General features: G+C 37.3%; 1 protein-coding gene across 9 annotated transcripts in view; it reads left to right on the plus strand.

The window, feature by feature from the left end:
* PPA2 (inorganic pyrophosphatase 2) overlaps positions 1 to 20,783 on the plus strand; it is an 84,179-nt gene that overhangs the window by 15,859 nt on the left and 47,537 nt on the right. For 3 of the 9 annotated variants that reach the window (XM_067735423.1, XM_067735426.1, XM_067735431.1), the window contains exons 2-6: positions 421 to 485; positions 4,402 to 4,446; positions 8,811 to 8,864; positions 10,313 to 10,432; positions 17,853 to 17,939. In XM_067735423.1, the coding sequence (XP_067591524.1) occupies positions 421 to 485; positions 4,402 to 4,446; positions 8,811 to 8,864; positions 10,313 to 10,432; positions 17,853 to 17,939 (371 nt within the window). Of the gene's footprint in view, positions 1 to 420; positions 486 to 2,098; positions 2,198 to 4,401; positions 4,447 to 8,804; positions 8,865 to 10,312; positions 10,433 to 17,852; positions 17,940 to 20,783 lie in introns of those variants that run through there. The other 6 variants (XM_067735424.1, XM_067735429.1, XM_067735432.1 and 3 more) reach the window with 4 other exon arrangements.

Below are 20,783 nucleotides of genomic sequence, written 5' to 3' on the forward strand. Positions count from 1 at the left end.
TGTGTTCAGGTAACCCTTATTTTCCTTAATAATGGCCCCAAAGCGCAAGAGTAGTGATGCTGGCAATTCGGATATTCTCTTACTGTGCCTAATTTATAAATTAAACTTTATCATAGGTATGTGTGTATAGGAAAAAAAAAAAAAAACATGTAGGGTTACTATCCACAGCTTCAGGCATCCATTGGGGTCTTGGAATGTATCCCCCGAAGATAAGGGGGGACTGCTGTTTTTCTCTTTCGTCATCAGATTGGAGCAAGTTTTAAAAGTTGAATTAAACTTTAAATTGGGAGTTAAGGTTAATTTTGAAAAAAAACATTAAAAACGTGTTTAAAATTTAAAAGTGGGTAAGAGTATAATTGCTCTAAAGAACAAGATAGTCCATTGCTTTAATTCTGTGTTTTTGTTTATTTTCCTTTGCAGAGAATGTAGCTGGTCACTACATTTCCCCCTTTCATGATATTCCTCTGAAGGCGGACTCTGAAGAGGTATTGTTTTAACTTGTTTGGGGCATGAAAATATGTACTTCTCGTATCACCATAAAATGCTTTTTGGAAGCATCTTGAAAGGAAAGAATGTGGTCGGAAGCTGAGAAGGGCAACAGAGTTATCATAACAGGATTATAAGCCTCCTTCGTGAATTCGAATTTGGATAAGAATAGGATTCTTCCAGGAGGACTTGAGGAGAAAGAGATGTTAGTAGTCGATAAAGCTTAGAATTTGGTCAGAAATAAAGATTTAAGGTATAGAATTTTAGAGGTTAACAAGAGGCTTATTTTAAGTAGTAGTAACAGTAGTAGTAGAAGTAATAACATTTGTGAATTATTTTGTTTGCTAGCCACCATGTGAACATATGACATTTTATTTAATCCTTATGAGTTGCTATTATCATCTCTAAGGACACCGGAGCCGAAGGCATGTAATTGACTTGTCTAAGGTCATGCAGCTGGTAAGTGCCAGAACCAGGTTTTGAACTAGCATTTCTGACCACAGAGTTCATGCTCTTTAACTACTCTACGAGACAGATGCTAGAAAGATAAAGTTGGGAAGATTGTAGTCTTTGAATAGTTATTCTTTTAGAACCTAAAATTACTTGACAGGTGTGAGGGTGGAAGGGATGTAAGTCAGGTCAGAGGGAGATCTGCTGCTGAAGGTGGAACTAAGAGGGGCTCGGAATATTGGAGCCTTCCGAGGACTCTCCTGACTAGCTGGCGAGATGGCATAATTGGCAGTGGATGTTAGTAGTCACCATGACGTTGGAAGTTCTTTTCTTGAAATCTGAGTAGTTACAACAATTGGCTGACTTCATCTGTTAAGTAAGTTAACCAGGACTATGTTCCTGGTTGAGATTATATGGGGCTAGTTAGTGGGGTGGGGTTTTCTAGAACTGTGGGGAGATGAGTGTGAGGGCAGAGGCCAGTGAAGAAGTGGGAAGCTGCTTCAGATGCAAGGCTGGTTTGACCTTTTTGGTGTTACCTCAGGGGCTGAATTTCAGGCATCATCCAAAGGTTCTGGAACTCTGGAGTAGGACTTATGCTGTCTTGCAGCCCTTCACAGGGCTGGACTGTCCATAACAGTGGCAGCGGGGAGAATAATAGCAAAGATTTATTGAGTGTTTGTAGTGCTTAGGCAAGCACTGTGCCCAGAGCTTGACTTGCATTATTTCAAAATGTGCCGGGCTACTATTATCATCCTTATTTTGTTAATGAGGTTAAGTACCTTGCGCATGGTCACAAATCTAGTTTGCTGTGGAGGTGAGATTTGAACTTAGGTGCTCTAACTCCACAGACTGTATCTTTTTTTTTTTTTTTTTAAACATTTCTTCAGGCTTTATTTTAAATGATAGCAGGTTTGAGGTCAAGAAGACAATAGGTGATGGTGACTTGATATAGTAAAAAAAAAAAAAAAAAAGCAAAAGGAAAGGTATTTTATTCTAAACTATTATTTACAAACACATTTAAAACTATAGTCATTTCCTATAATGTCTATAGAATTTTCTATAAATAATTTTCCCAGAAAGAGCGAGGAAAAAAATGCTCGGCAACAGGGGTACCCTTTTCTACAAAGCCTGTATCTTAACTGCTCTTGTGTAATTCTTCTAGCTCATTACTTCCGAGGAGAATTCAGCTACAGGACAAGGAGTCATGTAATCTGGAGAGAGAAAGAAACCAATGAGAGGGCAGAAAGAACTCCACAGTACTGTGTGTGTGTGTGAATGTGTGTATGTGTATGTGTGTGTGTCCATGTGTTTTGTTTTGTTGTGGCCAGTGAGCTGTCCAACCTAGATATCTCACGTCTCCCAAAAATTCTCTTTGATTTTGGCCAAAAGTGCGTGCATTCATCTATTTATTTATTCATAGACTTATTCATTCAGTAAACAGTTATTGCATGCTTATTAGGAGCCTGACAGTATTCCAAGCACTAGAGTTGCAGTGGTAAATAAGGTGAATATAGTTCCCACTCAGCCGGAGGAGACTAACAACCTGAAAATAAACAAGTCAATCCGATAATGTTATGTGCTCGAAAACTAGAATAGGGTAAGGAGGGTAGGAGTGACTGGTGGGTGCTGCTTCAGGTGTACTGTGACAAAATCTTTATACCTGATCACAGTAACAATGACAATAATAATATTTGGAGGAATCATGTAGTAGGTAGGGGTGGAGGTGGAACAAAGAGTGGGCTTTAAACATCCCAGTGGGCATAATATTCTGCCTAAGGAGGATGGGTTTTGGGGAACATGAGATTTGGGGTTATGAAAAATTGAGGATAGGGCAGGACAAAGTATAACAGGCTATACTGGTGAATTCTGGGCCTTTTGGAGACTGGTACACACAGTGGTTATGTAAATAGGTTTCCCTGGTTCCCAGTCCTAGTGGGTAGAATGGTTGCACCTTATACTTTGGGTGGTGGTATTTTAGGAACAGGAATAATGTTTCCGGGCCGGCTTGGAATAATTGTTTTTCTGTTAGTTTTTGTTTCCTCCACTAGTTGTTTTGGTGTGTAAAAGTTACATATAATGTGTGAGCATTTGTGACTGGCATAATTTTTCTTCTCAACCCACCATACACTCTTAATTTAAAAGTGCTTGATGGAGGCATAGTAATCACACCTTGGTGGAAATCACAGGCAGGAGGTGCAGCCGGGTACTTTCATGGCTTGTTAGTCGTACTCCCTGAAGTTTCATTTCAATAATGAAATGACTGTTTTAAGCATAGTCACTGGAAACTGCCAGTCTTTCCTTAAAGACTGAACAGAGCCTTTGCTTGTTTTATAAAAACTAGGAAAGTATACTTGAAAGAGATGTAGCTTTTCTGATAATTTGTTTTGTGAAACACTTTGATGCTCATGCACTGGGGATGCAAATGCTGAGAGAAAAATGAAGTGGGCATTTGGTGGATTCTCTGTTGAATCAGGTTCCTGGAAGCCTCTGTAGTGGAGTGTTTATTCAATAGGCATATTTTCATTGCTCTGCAGTCAATGCAGCTGTATTCTTTCGTGAAATATCACAATCATAAATACTTTCTTTTTTAAATTGAAGTATAGTTAATTTACAGTGATTCAGGTGTACAGCAAAGTGATTCAGTTTTATATGTATACACACACACAAACACACAATATATATATATTCTTTTTCAGATTCTGTTCCATTATAGGTTATTACAAGATATTGAATATAGTTCCCTGTGCTATAGAGTAGGTCCTTGTTGTTTATCTATTTTATGTATAGTAGTGTGTATCTGTTAATCCCAAATTCCCAATTTATCCCTCCTCCTCTTTCCCTTGTGGTAGCCATAAGTTTTGTTTTCTATCACTGTGAGTCTACTTCTGTTTTGTAAATAAGTTCTTTTGTATCATTTTTTTAGATGCCACATGTAAGTGATACCATATGGTATTTGTCTCTCTCTGTCTGTCTGTCTTCACTTAGTATCATGATCTCTAGTTCCATCCATGTTGCTGCAAATGGTATTATTTCACTTTTTTATGGCTGAGTAACATTCCATTATATGTATATACCACATCTTCTTTATCCATTCATCTGTTGATGAACATTTAGGTTGCTTCCATGTCTTGGCTATTGTAAATAGTGCCGCTATGAACATTGGGGTGCATGTATCTTTTCGAATTAGAGTTTTTGTCTTTTCTGTATATATGCCCAGGAATAGGATTGCTGGATCATATGGCAGCTCTATTTTTAGTTTTTTAAGGCACCTCCATACTGTCCTCCATATTGGCTGCATCAATTTACATTCCCACCAACAGTGTAGGAGGGTTCCCATTTTTCCACACTCTCTCTAGCATTTATTATTTGTAGGCTTTATGATGATGGCCATTCTGACCAGTGTGAGGTGGTACCTCATTGTATTTTTGAATTGAATTTCTCTGATAACCATCTTTTCTTTTATAGGAAAATGGCATTCCTACAAAGAGAGCACGAAATGATGAATATGAGGTATATCTAAAGGTTTTTATTTGTGTGTCTCACATTGTCTTTTAAAGACCTTGATGATAGTTTGCATTTGTAAAATGATTCTGAATTATTCTCCCTTGCAAAACTTTTGTGTGCCTTCTGATGTTTTTCTGCTTCTAGTAACTCTTTAAGGCAGCTAGGGACAATATTACCATTTTACTTTTTTTCCCTTGTGGTAAAATATACATAACATAACACTTAGCATTTTATTTATTGTACACTTTTTAAGTATACTTTAAGTGACATTACACTTAGCATTTTATTTATTGTACACTTTTTAAGTATACTTTAAGTGACATTAAGTACTTTAGCATGTTGTGCAACCATCACCACCATCCATCTCCAGAACTTTTTCATCCTCCCAGACTGAAACTCTGTACCCATTACGCAAAAGCTCTCCATTCCCGCTTCCATGCAGCCCCTAACCACTATTCTACTTTATGTTTATGAATCTGACTATTCTAGGATCCAGGAACAACTCTTTTGGGGGTAGAGAAGAAAAAAAAAAAGTTATACCAACTATATGCTAAAATAAATACATTCTAAATCAATCTTTCAAGTATGTGACTGTCAAGCTTTTAATATTTCTGGGCTTAGGATCAGCACATTTGACATATTTCTTGACTTGCGATCATCCCATTTCTTGCTGTTGATACCTTTATATCTTGCTGTTTCCAGGCAGCTTTTCCTGCCACTTCCTTAGCCTTCTTTTCCCTTTCCAACCTTACTGCTATCTAGTCTCTCATCTGGCTGAAACTTATGACCCCAGCCTTTGAATCCACTTCCAAACATAGCTGTGGGGCTGTTGAATTCCTGTCACCTTTGCCTGCCCTCCATCTTGTATTTTCCTAAACTGGCGTTTGTCAAAATGGTCCTAAGCCATCTGCATTGGAACTGCTTAGGGCCCTTGTTAAAATTTCTGATTCCTGGTGCATTCCATATCTACTAAATGAGAATCTCTGCTTGCTGGGGACTGGCTAGTCTACATGTTTAACAAGTGTTCCAGGGCATCCTATGCACCTGAAGTTTGAGAACCATTGCTCTAGATGTTGGGTGAATAGACATTCAGGGGCTCAAGTCTTTATAGATTCCTAGAGACTTCAAATGTTAAACTGGAAACAGTTGTTTCAGTGGGAGAAATGTATTCTGAGTACACACAGCCAACTTAACATTTAATTCTTAGTTACATAGTTTGTGTGTCAGAGACTACCTGATTTGAGGGGTTTTTTGTATTTTGTTTTTTTAAATTCTCTCGTATTTCCCCCACCCCCTAGGCCCTGGCAACCACTTTTCTACTCTCTTTATATGAATTCGGCTTTAAAAAATTTTTAAGATCCCACATATAAGTGATGCCATGCAGTATTTGTCTTTCTCCTTCTGGCTTATTTCAGTGAGCATAATACCTTCCAGGTTCATCCCTCCTGTCACAAAGGGCAAGATTTCCTTCTCATGGTTGAATAATATTCCCTTGTATGTATACAACATCTTTATTCATTCATTCGTTGACAGGCATTTAGGTTGTTTCCGTGTCTTGACTATTGTGAATAATGCTGTAATGGGCACAGGAGTGTAAATAGCTGCTCAGTATCCTGTTTTCATTTTTTTTTTTGGATATATATCCCAAAGTGGGATTTCTGGGTTATATGGTAGTTCTATTTTCAATTTTTTGAGGAACCTCCATACTGTTTTCCATTGAGGCTGCACCAATTTACATTCCCACCAACAGTGCACAAGGGTTCCCTTTTCTCCACATCCTTGCCAGTACTTGTTATTTCTTGTCTTTTTGATGATAGTCATTCTAACAGGCAATGAGCATCTATCTCATAGTGGTTTTGATTTGCATTTCCCTGATGGTTAGTGATGCTGGCCATCTGTATGTCTTCTTTGGAAAAGTGTCTATTCAAGACCTGTGCCCATTTTTTAATCGGATTGGTTTTTTGCTGTTGAGTTACATGATTTCTTTATGTATTTTGTATATTAACCCCTTAACAGATTTACGACTTATTTTCTTCCATTCCATTGGTTGTCTTTTCATTTTGTTGATGGTTTTCTTTGCTGTGCAGGATTTTTAGTTTAATGTATTCCCATTTATTTATTTTTGCTTTTGTTGCCTTTGCTTTTAGTGTCAAATCCAAAGTTTATTTGATATTTTAAGAGAAAGAGGATAGAAGGGTGATTTCCTCTCATTTTTGTCCCCAAGTATATAAAATCTACTGACTGCTTTTTCACCTTTTTTTTCCCCCCTGCAATAAAAATAGAAGGGAATAATAGAAAGAAAAGAACTGAAGGAGGAAGTAAATGCCCCTGACCCATACTCAACTTTCTGAATTTGAAATGTGTCCCCTTGTATCTTTGTGATTTTCTAATAAATTGCAGCAGGCCATTTTTGGTTTGTAATTAACACTAATCCTAGGATAACCAGACTAACATTGGCTTTAAAAAATTACAGGTCGTATGCATTTTAGCCAGAGAGAAGAAAAACAGGCTGGAAATACACTCCTAGTGATCAGAAACAAATGATGAGGGAGAGTGTAGTTTGTAGGCGTAAAATTCAAACCTGATCCATTGTTCTTCTGGTGTAATTCAAGTCTCCGTGAGTGCTTTTGGTAGGTGTCCTTGTGTAAAAGGATTGTCACTAGCTTTGTCTTCTCTGTCACCTCTGAGTATTCATCTGCATGCATTTGTTCTCTTATAGCCAGACTTTCAGGGATGAATAAATTATGTGAACATCTGTCATTTCCTTAGGTTTTTCTTTTTAACAGCTACTTCAGACATATTTAAACAGGTGCTGGGGTACCTCATGAAAGAGCATAGAAAATGAAACATAACAGCAGGCCTGTGTATAAGGTTGCTAAGATAGGTATGAGACATACTTCTAAGGAGCAATTGTTGAGAATTCATTCTCAGCTTTGTTCCTTATCTCGTTATGAGTATGCAGTTTTGTCACTGGTAAACTTTAGTCTTATCTAGAAGAACTTAAAAACCATCATTATTTTTGTGGCTTGATTTATATTTAATTGTATAAATGGCATTCTTTGAATTAATAGCATTCATGTTTCACTAAGGAAGCTCCAGATATTGTTTACCAGTGCTTTAAACCAGAGGTTCTCAACTCTGGCTGCATATGAAAATTGCTTGGAATGCTTTTAAAAATAAGCAGTGCCCTGGCTCCACCTGCGAACCATTGAATTCAAATATGTAGGAGATGGGGCTCTAAAAATCTTTTTCTTTTTTTTTTACTCGGTTACAGCTCTCCAGGTGATTTTGCTGTGTGACACAGTTGAGAATAAGTATATTTAATCACTGCTTCTCAAATGATCTGTGGTGAAGGACAGTTTTTTTGTTTACTTCTAATCTGTTGTGAACTGATACTTTAAAAAAATACAATCAAAATGAATTATTAGAAAAGTGTAATTCAAGTGCCAAATTTTTATTATTAGGTTCAACAGTCATAAAAAGTACTCTGTCAGATTGTTATAAATGTTTCTAAATGAACCAGTAACAGTCAGATTACAGATTAGCCCTGGTCCATGACCACACTTGGAGTAGGACTGTTTTAAACCATTGCTTTGATAAGTTGTTGGTTACTGATATCAGAATGGCATACAAGTCAACTTTACCTGTAAGACTTTCTCTTTGTGAGGCCATTAACTGTAGGAAATTATTTTTACCCATCACTGATGTAGAGTCTCCTTTGTTTTAAGTACTCTGCAAAGTTCAGAAATGCTAAAAAGAAGCAGTGGTCCTTTTATAACTTTAGGGAACCAGAGATCACTAGATATGCAAGCTAAGCTTTAAAACTCTTAGTAAGCTTTACAACTACCTATACCAGTAGCCTTAATTTTATATTATATCATAATAACTTGGATTTAAATATTGTTTTATAATTTTAAAAATACTTCATAATTGTCTGTATTTTCATTTAAAATATGTAATTCATCTTCACAACAACCTTGTGTGGGGTGAGGAAGGAGATTATCACACTTACTTTGTAGACTGGAAAAGTGACACATTCAGCTCTCACTCCTATTTTAGCTGGAAAATAAAAGTTTCCTGGCTCCATTCTGGTTCTTTCACTACCCTGCAAAAGTATTTCCAGAAATGTAGCAACTCTTAACACTGTACAGTAGTGGGCAAGTGACACGATCAGGTTTAAATTCTGTTGTGTTTTAAACAACTTCTATAATTTTTTAGAAGGAATTTAAGGCATAGGCAGACATATGATGCAGACGCTTGACATTTTTTGTGGGAAAAAGACTAAAGCATTCTCATGCAGGAGATAAGTGAAAAGATAAAGGAAGGCAAAATTTTAAATGTTTTTTCTTTGTTGTTTTTTTAAATTGCAGAATTTGTTTAACATGGTTGTAGAAGTACCTCGGTGGACAAATGCTAAAATGGAGGTATGGATATATCCTATTAATATCAAATGGAAATGATAATAATGATATAAAAACTTGGTTTCAAGTTGTTTGCCATAATATTTTGAAATTGGGATGGTTGACAAACTTCTTTATAATTAAAGCAATGGAAAACATTCTTGTGAACTTATTTTGAATCTAATTTCAAAAAGGAAAATATTATTCAAAGCTGAATTTATACTTTAAAGAAAATGTTTTCCATTTTTGCCTCCCTAGTTTGTTATACACGTATTTATTTAATTTTCCTTGACTCCTCTGTCTTTGAAAATGACAAATATTTTCAAGATTTTCTTAAATAGATTCTGAGATGTATTTTGTTCATAGACACAACTGAAACATATTATCTGGGGCTGATGATAATTTTGGTTTCTAAGGACTTAATTTTCCTTTAGATTTTATTTTAGTCTACTAGGAATGAAAGCATTTTGCTGGCCAACTTGGTTTCTGAGCACTTTCTAAGAGCATCTGCTGTTCCCCTGGTTAGCTTTTTTTTTTTTTTTTTTTAAGTTTTTCCATGAGACATGAACCTATCAAGAACTTCCCTTTTGCTTTTCAGAATTTTATGATTTCATCTTCAGTTAGGTAAGATCCCTTATAGTTCCGAATGAAATTTGATTTATGGTACTTAGTTTGTTTAGTTATTTAAGCCTTCTCCTACAACTTTGGATGTGATGGCAAGTATTATTTCAAGTGTTTAAGGATTGTTACGTCAGTATATATTTCTGAGATTTTATATTTGGAGGATTGTCAGTAACTTCACCAAGTCCTGGTAGTATTTTGTTGTTGTTGTTAATATTTTAATAGGAAAAAGTAAAGATATTAGATTCTTCTTTTGTTCTTGCTTTAAATACAGTGTTTTATCATTCTGGCTACTCTCTACCTCACTTGGGTATAGGATCAAGATTCTGTGAGATTCTGCCTAATTTAAGCAGTGTTTATTCATTCAAACATGGCTTCAGTTATTTTTTATTTACTTTATAGAATAGTTTTTTTTTTTCTTTTTGCATGGCAATTTGGATATGTTTGATTGAAAGGTAACTTTGAAATGAAATCACTTGGTGAAAATCTTTAGGTTAACTTTATTATAAGATTGATGGTAGAAAGTCCGAGATTAGTAACAAAGAGGAAGTTGATTAATCCTTATCCTCTTGCCGTTTCAATAAGCTTTCTTATTTGTGTTAGAAATAATGAGTTCATAAGTAATAGAGTGCCTAAAAATATAGTCTGATGTTTCTTTTCCAGACAGTTTTTTTTAATACAGAACAGTAAATTAGAAACAAGAACTGGCTTAATTTATTTTAAAGTGTCTTTGATCAGTAAGTTGGATTATGAATACTTAGTCTGATAATGGCAGATTTAAAAAATACTATTTGAATATAGGATTAATCGTTTCTTATTCCCCACCCCTCTTTTTTCCATGACCTGCTTAGATTGCCACGGAGGAGCCATTGAATCCCATTAAGCAAGATGTAAAGGATGGCAAGCTTCGCTACGTGGCAAATATCTTTCCTCACAAGGGTTATATATGGAATTACGGTGCCCTCCCTCAGGTAACATTTTTGTTATAATGGTAAAACTTCTCTGTCTTCTGAAAAAATTGCCTTGTAAATCCTGTGAACTACTAGAATTTAAATTGGTTCTGAGGACATGTCAGTGTGAGAGATTTGTGAATATAAATTTTTTTAATGTGGAGTTTTGTTGTATCAGTAAATTTTTTTTTCAAAGTATATATATGTCTGTACTCAAGTTCTTAGAGTTAGGTATATAGAACAATCACATTTGGCATTTTGAATGTTATTTCTTTTTCTGGGCTTGGCTATTAAGAGTCGTGAAAAATGTTTTATCTCCTTTATCTGCAGTCATTTCTTTGGATATGACAAGTTATGCTTTTATATGCATTCATATATGACAGCATGAATTTTGTTTTTTAAATTTTAACAGATGAACCTTTTAAATTGTTACCTCTTTCAGAACTCATTGTGAATTGAGTAAAGCAACTTAATTATATACTATTATGAATTTATAATTTTTAAGTGGGAAGCAATGGAAACAATGACTAAGTAATGGTAAAGCAGCATTCCTATTAGAGAGTAACACTATTTGCTTTTCTTCCTTTCTTCTCCCTTTTTGTTTTCTTCTCATGTTTCCTCACTCCTGGGAAGTGGTAACTCCTTCCAGATAATTTAGTGAGTAAAACTCAGAATATGCAGATTCAGAAGTCTAGGTTTGGGGACACAGAGAAGCATCTGCCTTTATGTTTATAAAAGCCATTAGAGCATCTGTCTATCTGAATATTTAATTTTGATTATTTAAATTTTATTTATTAATTTTAATATTTTGCATGAAATTCCAAGATGCTTTTTGGAAATTATCTGAGAAAAGGAGGTCTTGCTTTATCCAACTCAGAAAAACAGCTGCCCATGTAGAATAAACATTCACAGGAAAAGAAAAAAGAAAAATGTTTTCTAAAGAGTCAGGCTGTCTTTGATGCAGTTAGACCACCCAAGTAGATACATTCTTGGTTAAAACAGGCATTTCTAACATGGTGTGCTAAGAATGAGGATGTCTGTTGAAACCAAGAAGGCAGGTTTTCTGACTCCCCAGGTGCCTAAGTAGAGACCCTGTTTGACCTAGCAGTGAAAGAGCAAGAATATTTTTGTTAAGCTTGGGGGATAGGTCTGTACGAGAAGACATAGATGAGGGGAAGGCCAAAGAAGCCGTTGAATTAGAGAAAGACAAAAACAGAGCCATAAAAAGTATGTATTTGTTTATTTCATTAAACATTTATTAAGGATTTATGTGCTATGCTGTGTATTAGGTGTTGGGAAAACAAAGAAAAATGAGAGATACGTATAAGGTCAAGGCAGCATAATCGGTGACTAAGAATGTTGATTTTGGAGCCAGCTTGCCACTTCCTAGTAATGTGACCTTGGGCAAGTTCCTTTGTCTTTCGGTACCTCACCCTCTTTATATGTAAAATAGAGATGATAAAATACCTACTGCACATGGTCCTGTTGAGGGTAAATGAGTTATTGCACGTTTATGTTAGAATAGCGCCTAATAGATAGTGATCCCATTATTATCACTGTTGGTACTTTTATTATTATATCGTCTTTATATAGACTCTTGGGGGTGGGGTGATCATCAACCAACTAGTGGTTACAGTGGAGCATAATAGATGCTACTAACTCATCTTTTGTAGTTTATCTATTTAAAGTCCTGACAAATTTTTGTGCTCCTCTGCATGTGTTTGAATGTGCAAGATGCTCTTGCTGCTATTATATTGGTCTGTTAGGTGCAGTGGTTCTTATATTAGAGCAGAGTTCGACTGCCGCTGGCTCTTTGCCCCCTGCCTTCACCACTGCCTACCAAGATTTCATACTCCACCTAGTATCCAAAATACCATTTTGCCCATAAGAGAACCTTTTAATGGTCTCTTGTTGCTAAAAGGATAAAATAAAAAGTTCCTAATATGGCTCCCCAACCCTTCATGATGTGGCCCTGCTTCTCCAGCCTCGTTTTGCAGCCTTCGTCTTTCCTCACTTCCATCCCACCACAGCAGCTTCTTCAGTGTTTCGAGTGTCCCTTGGCGTTTCCACACCAGCCCTTCCTTCACAGAGCTGTTTATTCATTCTGTACACATTTTTTGAGTATCTAACGTTTGCCAGGCCATGTTCTAAGTACTGGAGGTAAAGCAGTGATAAAAGGGACAAAAATTCTTCTGGGACTTGTATTCTGGGCAGAGAGACAGACAAAAAAAAAAGTAAAAATGTACAGTACATCAGATAGTGGTAAGCGTGTTAGAGAAAAATAAATCAGGGAATGGGGCTGGGGTGTGTTGGGATTGTTGCGGCTTACACGGGGAGAAGGCCTCAGTGAGGTGGTATTACCTGGGGGGAGACCTGAAGAAAATGGGAAGGTGTTTATCTTAGTAAAGACCTGAGGAAGTGAGGGCCATCTAGGGGAATTCATCAAGAAACAAGCATAAAGGTCCCGAGGTAGAAGGAGGCTTCTAGTGCCTGAGTAACAGAAAGGAGGCCAGTGTGGCTAGAATGGAAGTGAGGAAGAGGAAATCGACCTGTATTCTCTCTGCTGTTTTCAACCAGAGATCTTTAGTATCTTTTTATACCCAAACTGACGTTGTAGTGTGTGTGTGTATGTGTGTGAGAGTCTTCAGCAGAAGAATGTACTATAGACTGCGTAGAGGTGAAACACCAAACAAAAATAGCTACATAGATTCATGTTTATAAAAAGTTGAAATTAGGCCAGTTGATGGGCAAGGTACCGTACCCAGTATCTCTTTGCTTCAGGTTGATGTTAAGACAGAGTGAGCCTGTTAAAATGCAAGCCAGCCCCCGGTTCCATTTATGTTTTTGGTCTCGTGTCTAGCTTCTCTTCCTGCTCTCTCACCTCCACACTGGCCTTCTCACGACTGCTCTATGCTCCAGGCACACTCCTGCCTCAGGCCATCACACTTACTGTGTCCTCCAGCCCGGGACACTCTCTCCCAGTGGTCACATGTCCTGCCTTCTTAAATGTTTGCTGGTCGGTTACCTCCTTCACGGTGTCTGCCCAGAACATCCTTTACAGCTTTAACCCATGTACTCCCATTCCTCCTTCCATACTTGTTTTTTTTTTCCCTTTTCCATTACACCTACCAACTTCTGACATGCTACATAATTTAGTTATTTAGTATGTTTATTTTTAATATCTTTTAGCTAGAATGCAGTCTCCATAAGGGCAGGGATTCTGTCTGTTTTGTTCACTGATGTCTTCCAACTGCCCAGCTTAGTGTCTGGCACCAAGTAGGTGATCAGTAAATATTTGGGGATGAATGAATCCATGAATGCACGGTGTATGTTGCATTTGCTTCGTAGGCATGTGTGGGTAATTGGATTTTGCTGTTCTCTTACGATTTGTCTTGTAACAGCCGGAAGTTTGTCCAGAGCGGTTACCAAGCCAACCACGCTTGGAAGAACATTTAAGCAGCAGAATACTGTTGAAGTAGCAGCCTCTCCATTTAGCTTGTAATCCGTCTGTGTGCCCTCATTTCAGACCTTCATCTGCCTAGACTGTTTAACCTTAATAACTTCCCTTGCAACAGCAATAATGCCTTCCTCAGAGTTTGAGTTTGGACTGGGCAAGAATCATCTTTGTCTTCCCCCTTATTGTGCATATTTCCCACATATTATTCAAGTGTAATAACTTTCTGTGTAAATATTTAGAGGACCTGTCTGAATAATGTTAAAGGACTAGAATCACTAACTTCAAGATTTCTTCAGTCTTAATGTAATATCATCGTATTTATTACTTTGAACTTCATTATAAATTTGGTTCAGTGACCCCAAGTTTCATTTAGTACCGCTTCTTAGCTTTATAACGTGGGACCAGTGACTAAATGTCTCTAGGCCTATTTGTTCATCTGTATCATCCTGCCACCTACCCCACAAGGTTATTGTGGATATTGAATGAGATGATCAAAGCAAGTTTAGCCCCGTAGTGAGTGTTCAATAGTATTATCTCGATGATGACACTGTTGCCACTGATTGATATTAGCGGCTAATAGTAAATAGCTTTTGCTCCAGATTGAAGCTGGTGAACTTCAGGTAGTGGTTGAGTAGATCTTACTTCCTTTGACTTGATTATAGGAATTCTGATTGATCAGGAAGTAGTTCTCAAGAAGCATCTGTATACCCAGCTCTGTACCATTCAGTGATTTTTTTGAAGAGACTGAAGTACAAGATCATGGTGATTACAGATGTATTGGTTAATATTTATAAGATTGTAAGGTAATGATCTCAAAACCTTCATGAGGGTGAGTAAGGTTTGTTTTAGGCTAGATCAATAATCTATGTATTCTGATTTTTTTTCATAGCTTTATAGCCATCCTTTATATGAGTTTAGCATTATTTGTATTCTTCTTGATAGGTTTTTAAACTCTTTCTAAAGCTTTTCGTGGGTCCCTGCTAAAATTTTTCTATATACTTAACATATATACGTATATACTACTAAGTATATGCCTATGAGTCAGATTGCTAAGTTCTGAGTTACACACCTATTTACTTTACTAGGTATTCACAAGTTGTTTACAAAAGAAGTTGTGATAATATATACTCCTACCAGTAGTAGTAGGGTTCCAGGTTTCTTACATCATTACCAGTATTTAGCATTATCAGATTTTTAAGTTTTTGAAATAGCATCTCATTTTGGTTTTAATTTGTATTTCTCTGATCAGACTGGGTATCTTTTCATATATTTGTAAGTCATTCACGTTTCCTCTTTGAATTACCTGTTCCTGTCTTTGACCCATTTTGTATTGCATTGCTCTTTTTCTTATTTAACTGTAGAAGTTATTTCTAAATTCTGGATCTAATCTTTTGTCACTTTTGTGAAACAATTATTAAGATTTGGAATTTCCTTTTCTGGATATTTCTTTTCTAGCCTGACTGTGCTTTTCTAGTTGTTTCTCTGCCTAGTTAGATACTTAAAGCTACACTCGAGGGCATAAAGTTTTAAATTTGTCAAGATTTCCTCTCCTAGTGATTGTTTGAAATTATACTGTATTTTCAAGTTAAGTTAGAAGTCATTTAGTATGACTCTCTTTTTGTAGTAAAAAACTGAGCCCTGAAGGTATAGAGTGTTAAAGGCAGGACTAGAGATAGAAAGAACTCGTATGGTCTTTTTTTCTGGTGAGGGAAATCATGAACCACTCACTCGCCCTAAAATTGACAGCATTGTTATAGCTTAAGAATTTTGCCTGTATGTACTTATTTTCTCAAGAGAAGGAACTAAATTGATAGGTAATGTTGAAAGTGGAGTTTCTGAAGGGAATGTAGACCAATGAACCAATCAACAAACAGAAACACTCACAAAAACCAAATGGAATACCACTTATATGAAGACAGTTTTTGTGTCAGTACCAGAAAGGACTTTTGTAAATATTAAATCCGACCAAAATGGGCTAAGTTATCTCATGAATTTGTGAGCTTCCTGTTCACTGGTAGTATTTATGTAGATTATGAATGACCACTAACAACCATAGAATTCGGGGCTGGGATGTATCTAGCAATTGTCTTATTTAAGCCATTCTTTTTGTAGGTGAGGAAACTGAGGTCTGGATGTTTTGGCCAAGGTAGTTTGTGGCTAAAGTAGGACTAGAATCTAGGTATCTTCCTTCAGGCCGGAGTGACTTCTAGCTTATCACGTTTATTCCCTTCTGAGAGTGGGAGTGAGGTTAAGGAAGGTTCAAGAAAGGATTCCTGCATTAGGAAGGAAGAACCTCTCAGATATTTTCTGATTCTGCCTCTGGGTTTTCTAATTCCACTTATACTTCACTTCCATCTTGGCTTCTCCAGCACATTAAGATTAATTTTGTAGCATTTGTGACAAATGCTACACCATTTATCAGCATGGTGTTCTTCAGGGTGTTGACTGTGTCCTGTTGGTTTCTGTTCCTAACTCCTGGTCAAGAGTAGGTAATCAATAAATATTAACTCAATGAATGGATGCCTGGTAATAGAAAACAAGAAGCAGTAAGGTCAACCGTAGGAAAATATACTTAGGAGATTCTGAGAGTAAGAGAACTTAAAAGAAGAGAGTCATGAATAAGGTTATATCTGAAAGTAATTGCCATTCAATTACCAAATATTTGTTATCAAAATCTGGGCATCATAACATAATTTTTAATAGCATGTGTTCTAATCTCATTGCCACCATTTAGAATCTGAGCTTGGCAAGTTTAAACTCTGTGCTGCAGTTTACTTATCTGTACAATGGGGTTAATAGTGGTACATTCTTCATGGGATACATGTATGTATATGTGTGTGTATATCACTGGGAAGGTATCTCTCACCTATAACCAATATGTAAGGTTAACAGTTATTTTTATTATCCTTATATTTTATTAGTAATGCTAGTATTGGGGGTAGTGAAATGTTAGTCGTGGTTTACTGATTTTGCTTTCTGGTAAGGGTGGGTCAGTTTATTCCTGAATATGCTATAATTATGATCAGAAGGGAAATACTAGAGTTTATCTAGGGTTTAGCTGTAAATAGGGTTCATTTTAAATTATCTACATAAAATTAGAGGAGCCAGTCTTGGATAATCTGAAGTTCTAGGTAACATTCTTGAGATGACACAGTCTCTGCACATCTTATAAATCTGAGAGAAATAATTTCAGGGAACTTCTACAGTTCCGCTTAGAATCAGCTGATTATGGAGCTTTTGGGGAAGGATGGTGCCTAAGGGATATTGAAGCTTGATAACAAATTTCCGTTATGCTGTTCATTTATAAAAATACTCAGTGTGTATAGTTTATAGCCGACGGGGTATAATCTTTTCAGTAAACTGAAGAGTTGACACCTTTTCCTGGTTTTGTCAAATTTTCGAGATTTGATGACAAATGTAGAGGATTTTTAAAATGGAATGAAATGGGACAAAAATGGGTTTTTCTTTCGTAGATACTTGCTCTTTGGTTTATGAAGGGAAAACTGGGTTTGTTCTAGTAGAAGTTACTTAGAGTATAGGAAGTTTATTTTCAAACCTGGAAAGCCAGACCCAATGCTGTTCCATGTCAAAGGAAGCAGTGAGTAGTGGAAGCAGCAGTCCAGACAGTTAGTGGAAACAAGGGCACAGACAACGGGAACACCTGAACTGAAGCTCTAAATAAAAGTGAGCGTGATTTTAGACACTGACTAAACTTGGAAGAAGAGTGTATTTGTAAATACCACCCACTTTCAGATGTGATTATACAGACAAATGAAAGACAGAAGGGAGGAAATAGTATGAATCTGTTTTAATTATTATGATGCTTAGGGATGTACTGGCATGTTGGCATTGAGCCTACTTAATTTCTGAGAATTTTCCCCTCGGATTATGGCTATCTGTAAAACTTCATGGACATGTGGAAAGATTAAGATACATTATAGAGAGTATTAACCCATATTCCACCCCCGCCCTTCTGTTTTTTAGACTTGGGAAGATCCCCATCGAAAAGATAAGAGCACAGACTGCTGTGGAGATAATGATCCTATTGATGTTTGTGAAATAGGCTCAAAGGTTTGTTGCATAGACTGTTATTCTAACATATGTTCAACTTTATTCATGCCATAAAATTTCAGTTCTCTTTGGAAGGCACCGATTCTTCAACTCTTCAAAGTTCTAGCCTATTCATCCCTCTGATATCAGTGTTTTTTTGTATCTTTACTTCCTTCTCTTAAACTAGGGGTTGGTAAACTACAGCTGGTGGCCGGTCAGATCCAGCTCGCCACCTGTTTTTATAAATGACACAGCTCCAGCCGTTCATTTACATATGGTCTACGGCTGCTTTTGCACCACAGCAGCAGTTGAGGAGTGTAGCAGAGACCGTACAGTCTGCGATGTCTAAATATTTGCTATCTGACCTTTTACAGAATAAGTTTGCTGAGTCCTGTCTTCATCGTCCTTGCCCATTATCCAGACAGGAAGTTCAACACTGATGAAAGCCAGCTGGTACTCTTTTTTTTTGTGCCTGTTTCCAGGGTGCAGGGTCCCACTGGGGACAAACAAAACCTGAGCTTTCATAGGTTACTGCTACCCATAGAATACTGTGTGTCTTTGTGCACATTCTTCCTTTCTCCTATTTTCTACTGCATTTATTGCCAATATTTATTGTTCTCTGCAGACATTAAACTCCTTGTACTTTGTTCTCACTCCCAGCAGAACATGTTGTCTTTAATTTTGTAGAGCTCGTAGAAACCAGCATGTAGGAACCCCCTAACTTTCCCCGTTAGAGCACCAGACACCTGTGCCTGCAGACACTCCTTCTTCCCTTCCTTCTGTTACTCTGAGACCAGGGCTTCCCCCTGTGCTCTAGATCATGTCCCTTCTTGCCTCTTGAGTGACACTATTTTCTTAGCTCTTCTCTGTCCTGTATTTACAACTTCTCTTTCTTTATTGGCTTCCTCCCATATGCCTCCTGTCTTTTTCCTTTTCATAGGAAGACTTGTAAAAAGAGTCAACACTGACCTCTATCTCCTCCTTCCCGCTTAATCTTCAACCTATTTCAAAATTGTTTCCGTCCCCCCATTATTTCAGTGAAACTGCTCTTACTAAGGTTACTGGTAACTTTCTTTTAGCCAAATCCAACTGGCCTGTTTCACAGGTTTTGTCTAACTTGAATTTACCTTAGTATTTTATACCTTTAACCTCATCTTCCTTCTTCAAACAGTCTCTTTGCTTGGCTTTGATTATATCATAGTATCTTGGATAGCCTCTAGTTCTCATTCCTCCTGGGTTTCTTTTGCAAGCTCCTTTCTGCTACCTGCTCCTTAAGCATTGCTTCGCTTGAGGGTTGTGCCCTGGTTCACCACTTCTTCACTTGGTGTCGCGACTCCCTTGGTGATCCAGTCCCAAGCATTCATGGTTTTGCTCTCAAATTAATGTCCAGCTCAGACCTACATTCTCAACTACTACACCTACACTTGAGTGTCTCCCAGGCGCCTCAAACTCATTGTGTCCGAAACTGAACTCATTGTTTCCTCCTGTCCACATGAAGGACGTCTCTCCTCCTTCCCTCCTCACCTCCAGGTTCTTGAGCCAGAAACTGACGGGACATCCTTGATCGTCCTTTGCTTCTCTTTATCCTATTAGTCATGAAATACTGATTCTATTCTTCTAAATGGCCTTTAAATCTCTTTCTTTCCATTATCACTGCAGCCAGCTTTGTCTAGTCCTCAATTATATTGCACTTGAATTATTCCTACTACTGACCAGTTTCCTTGCCGAGTCTTATTTTCCCTCCCGATTCCAGATTCTTTTCCGGCTCTACTCTTTTTGAGTCCCTGTCCCCTCCTTTTCTGACTTCCTCTCCGGCCACTGTTCGTCTGCAGCTGTACCGAACTTCCAATTCCTATAATGTATCTGCCGTCACTCGTGTACAGGCCTTCACACAAACTGTTCCCTTTATGTAGAATGGAATATTCTCTTCCTTCACTTTATTTGACTTTCCCCTTCTTTTCACTTTACCTCCCCCTGCTCATCCTTCGGATCTCAGCTGTAATATCACTTCCTCTCAGAAGTCTCCCTTTGCCCTCTGTACACTAACATACTTGCTCTCTGGTCTGTGCTTCCTCAGTACCAATAGTGCTGTGTTTTTGGTCTAATTGTCTCCTCCGAGATGGCAGTGAGCTCTGTGAGGGTGGGACTCACCGTTACAGCGTGTAACTCAGTGCCTGGCACAGGGCATATGCTTAATGTAAGATGTTCCAAATGCAATAATTACTTGAGTCATATTCTTCTAGCTGAGGTTAAATCGGTTTTCTTTGGAAACTCATATTAGCACTTTTAGGCTTCCAGAATGTTATTCAGTGAATAGTGTCCTCTGATTCTTTGTCACTTTGTTTATTTACTGTATTCTTCTGTTACTCTTCTTTTTTCTTTCTCGTCTTCTTCCTCATTCTCCTTTCTTATTCCTCCTCCTTTCCTCCTCTTCTTCATCCTCTTCTTTGACTTTCTATTCCTTCTCTTTTTGCTTTTTCTCCTTCTATTCTTCTACTTCCTTCTTTTTTTCTTCCTTGTACTTTTATTCTCTTCCACCACCCCGCCCTTCCCCCACCCCTCCCCCAGCTTCTTTTCCTTCCCTCTGTCTCTTACTCCTTTCCTGCAGGGGAGATTCCCATCCAACTTAGATTTCTAGTTTACACTAGAGTTCATGCTTATGTTACTCTATAATTCCTTTATCTCTCCAGCAGAAATATGGCCAAATTGTTTGTTTTATTTCAAATTTAAGCTATAGTTTACAAATTTATTTTTTGGCCTTTTTTCTCCAGAGGGGGTAGTGAAGTGTGTATAAAATGAATAGATTAGAAGGAAGAATATAAATATTTCAATGAGTACCTCCTTTGTTCCAGATGCTATGCTATA

Source organism: Pseudorca crassidens, chromosome 4, assembly GCF_039906515.1.
Source record: "Pseudorca crassidens isolate mPseCra1 chromosome 4, mPseCra1.hap1, whole genome shotgun sequence".
Taxonomy (NCBI): domain Eukaryota; kingdom Metazoa; phylum Chordata; class Mammalia; order Artiodactyla; family Delphinidae; genus Pseudorca; species Pseudorca crassidens.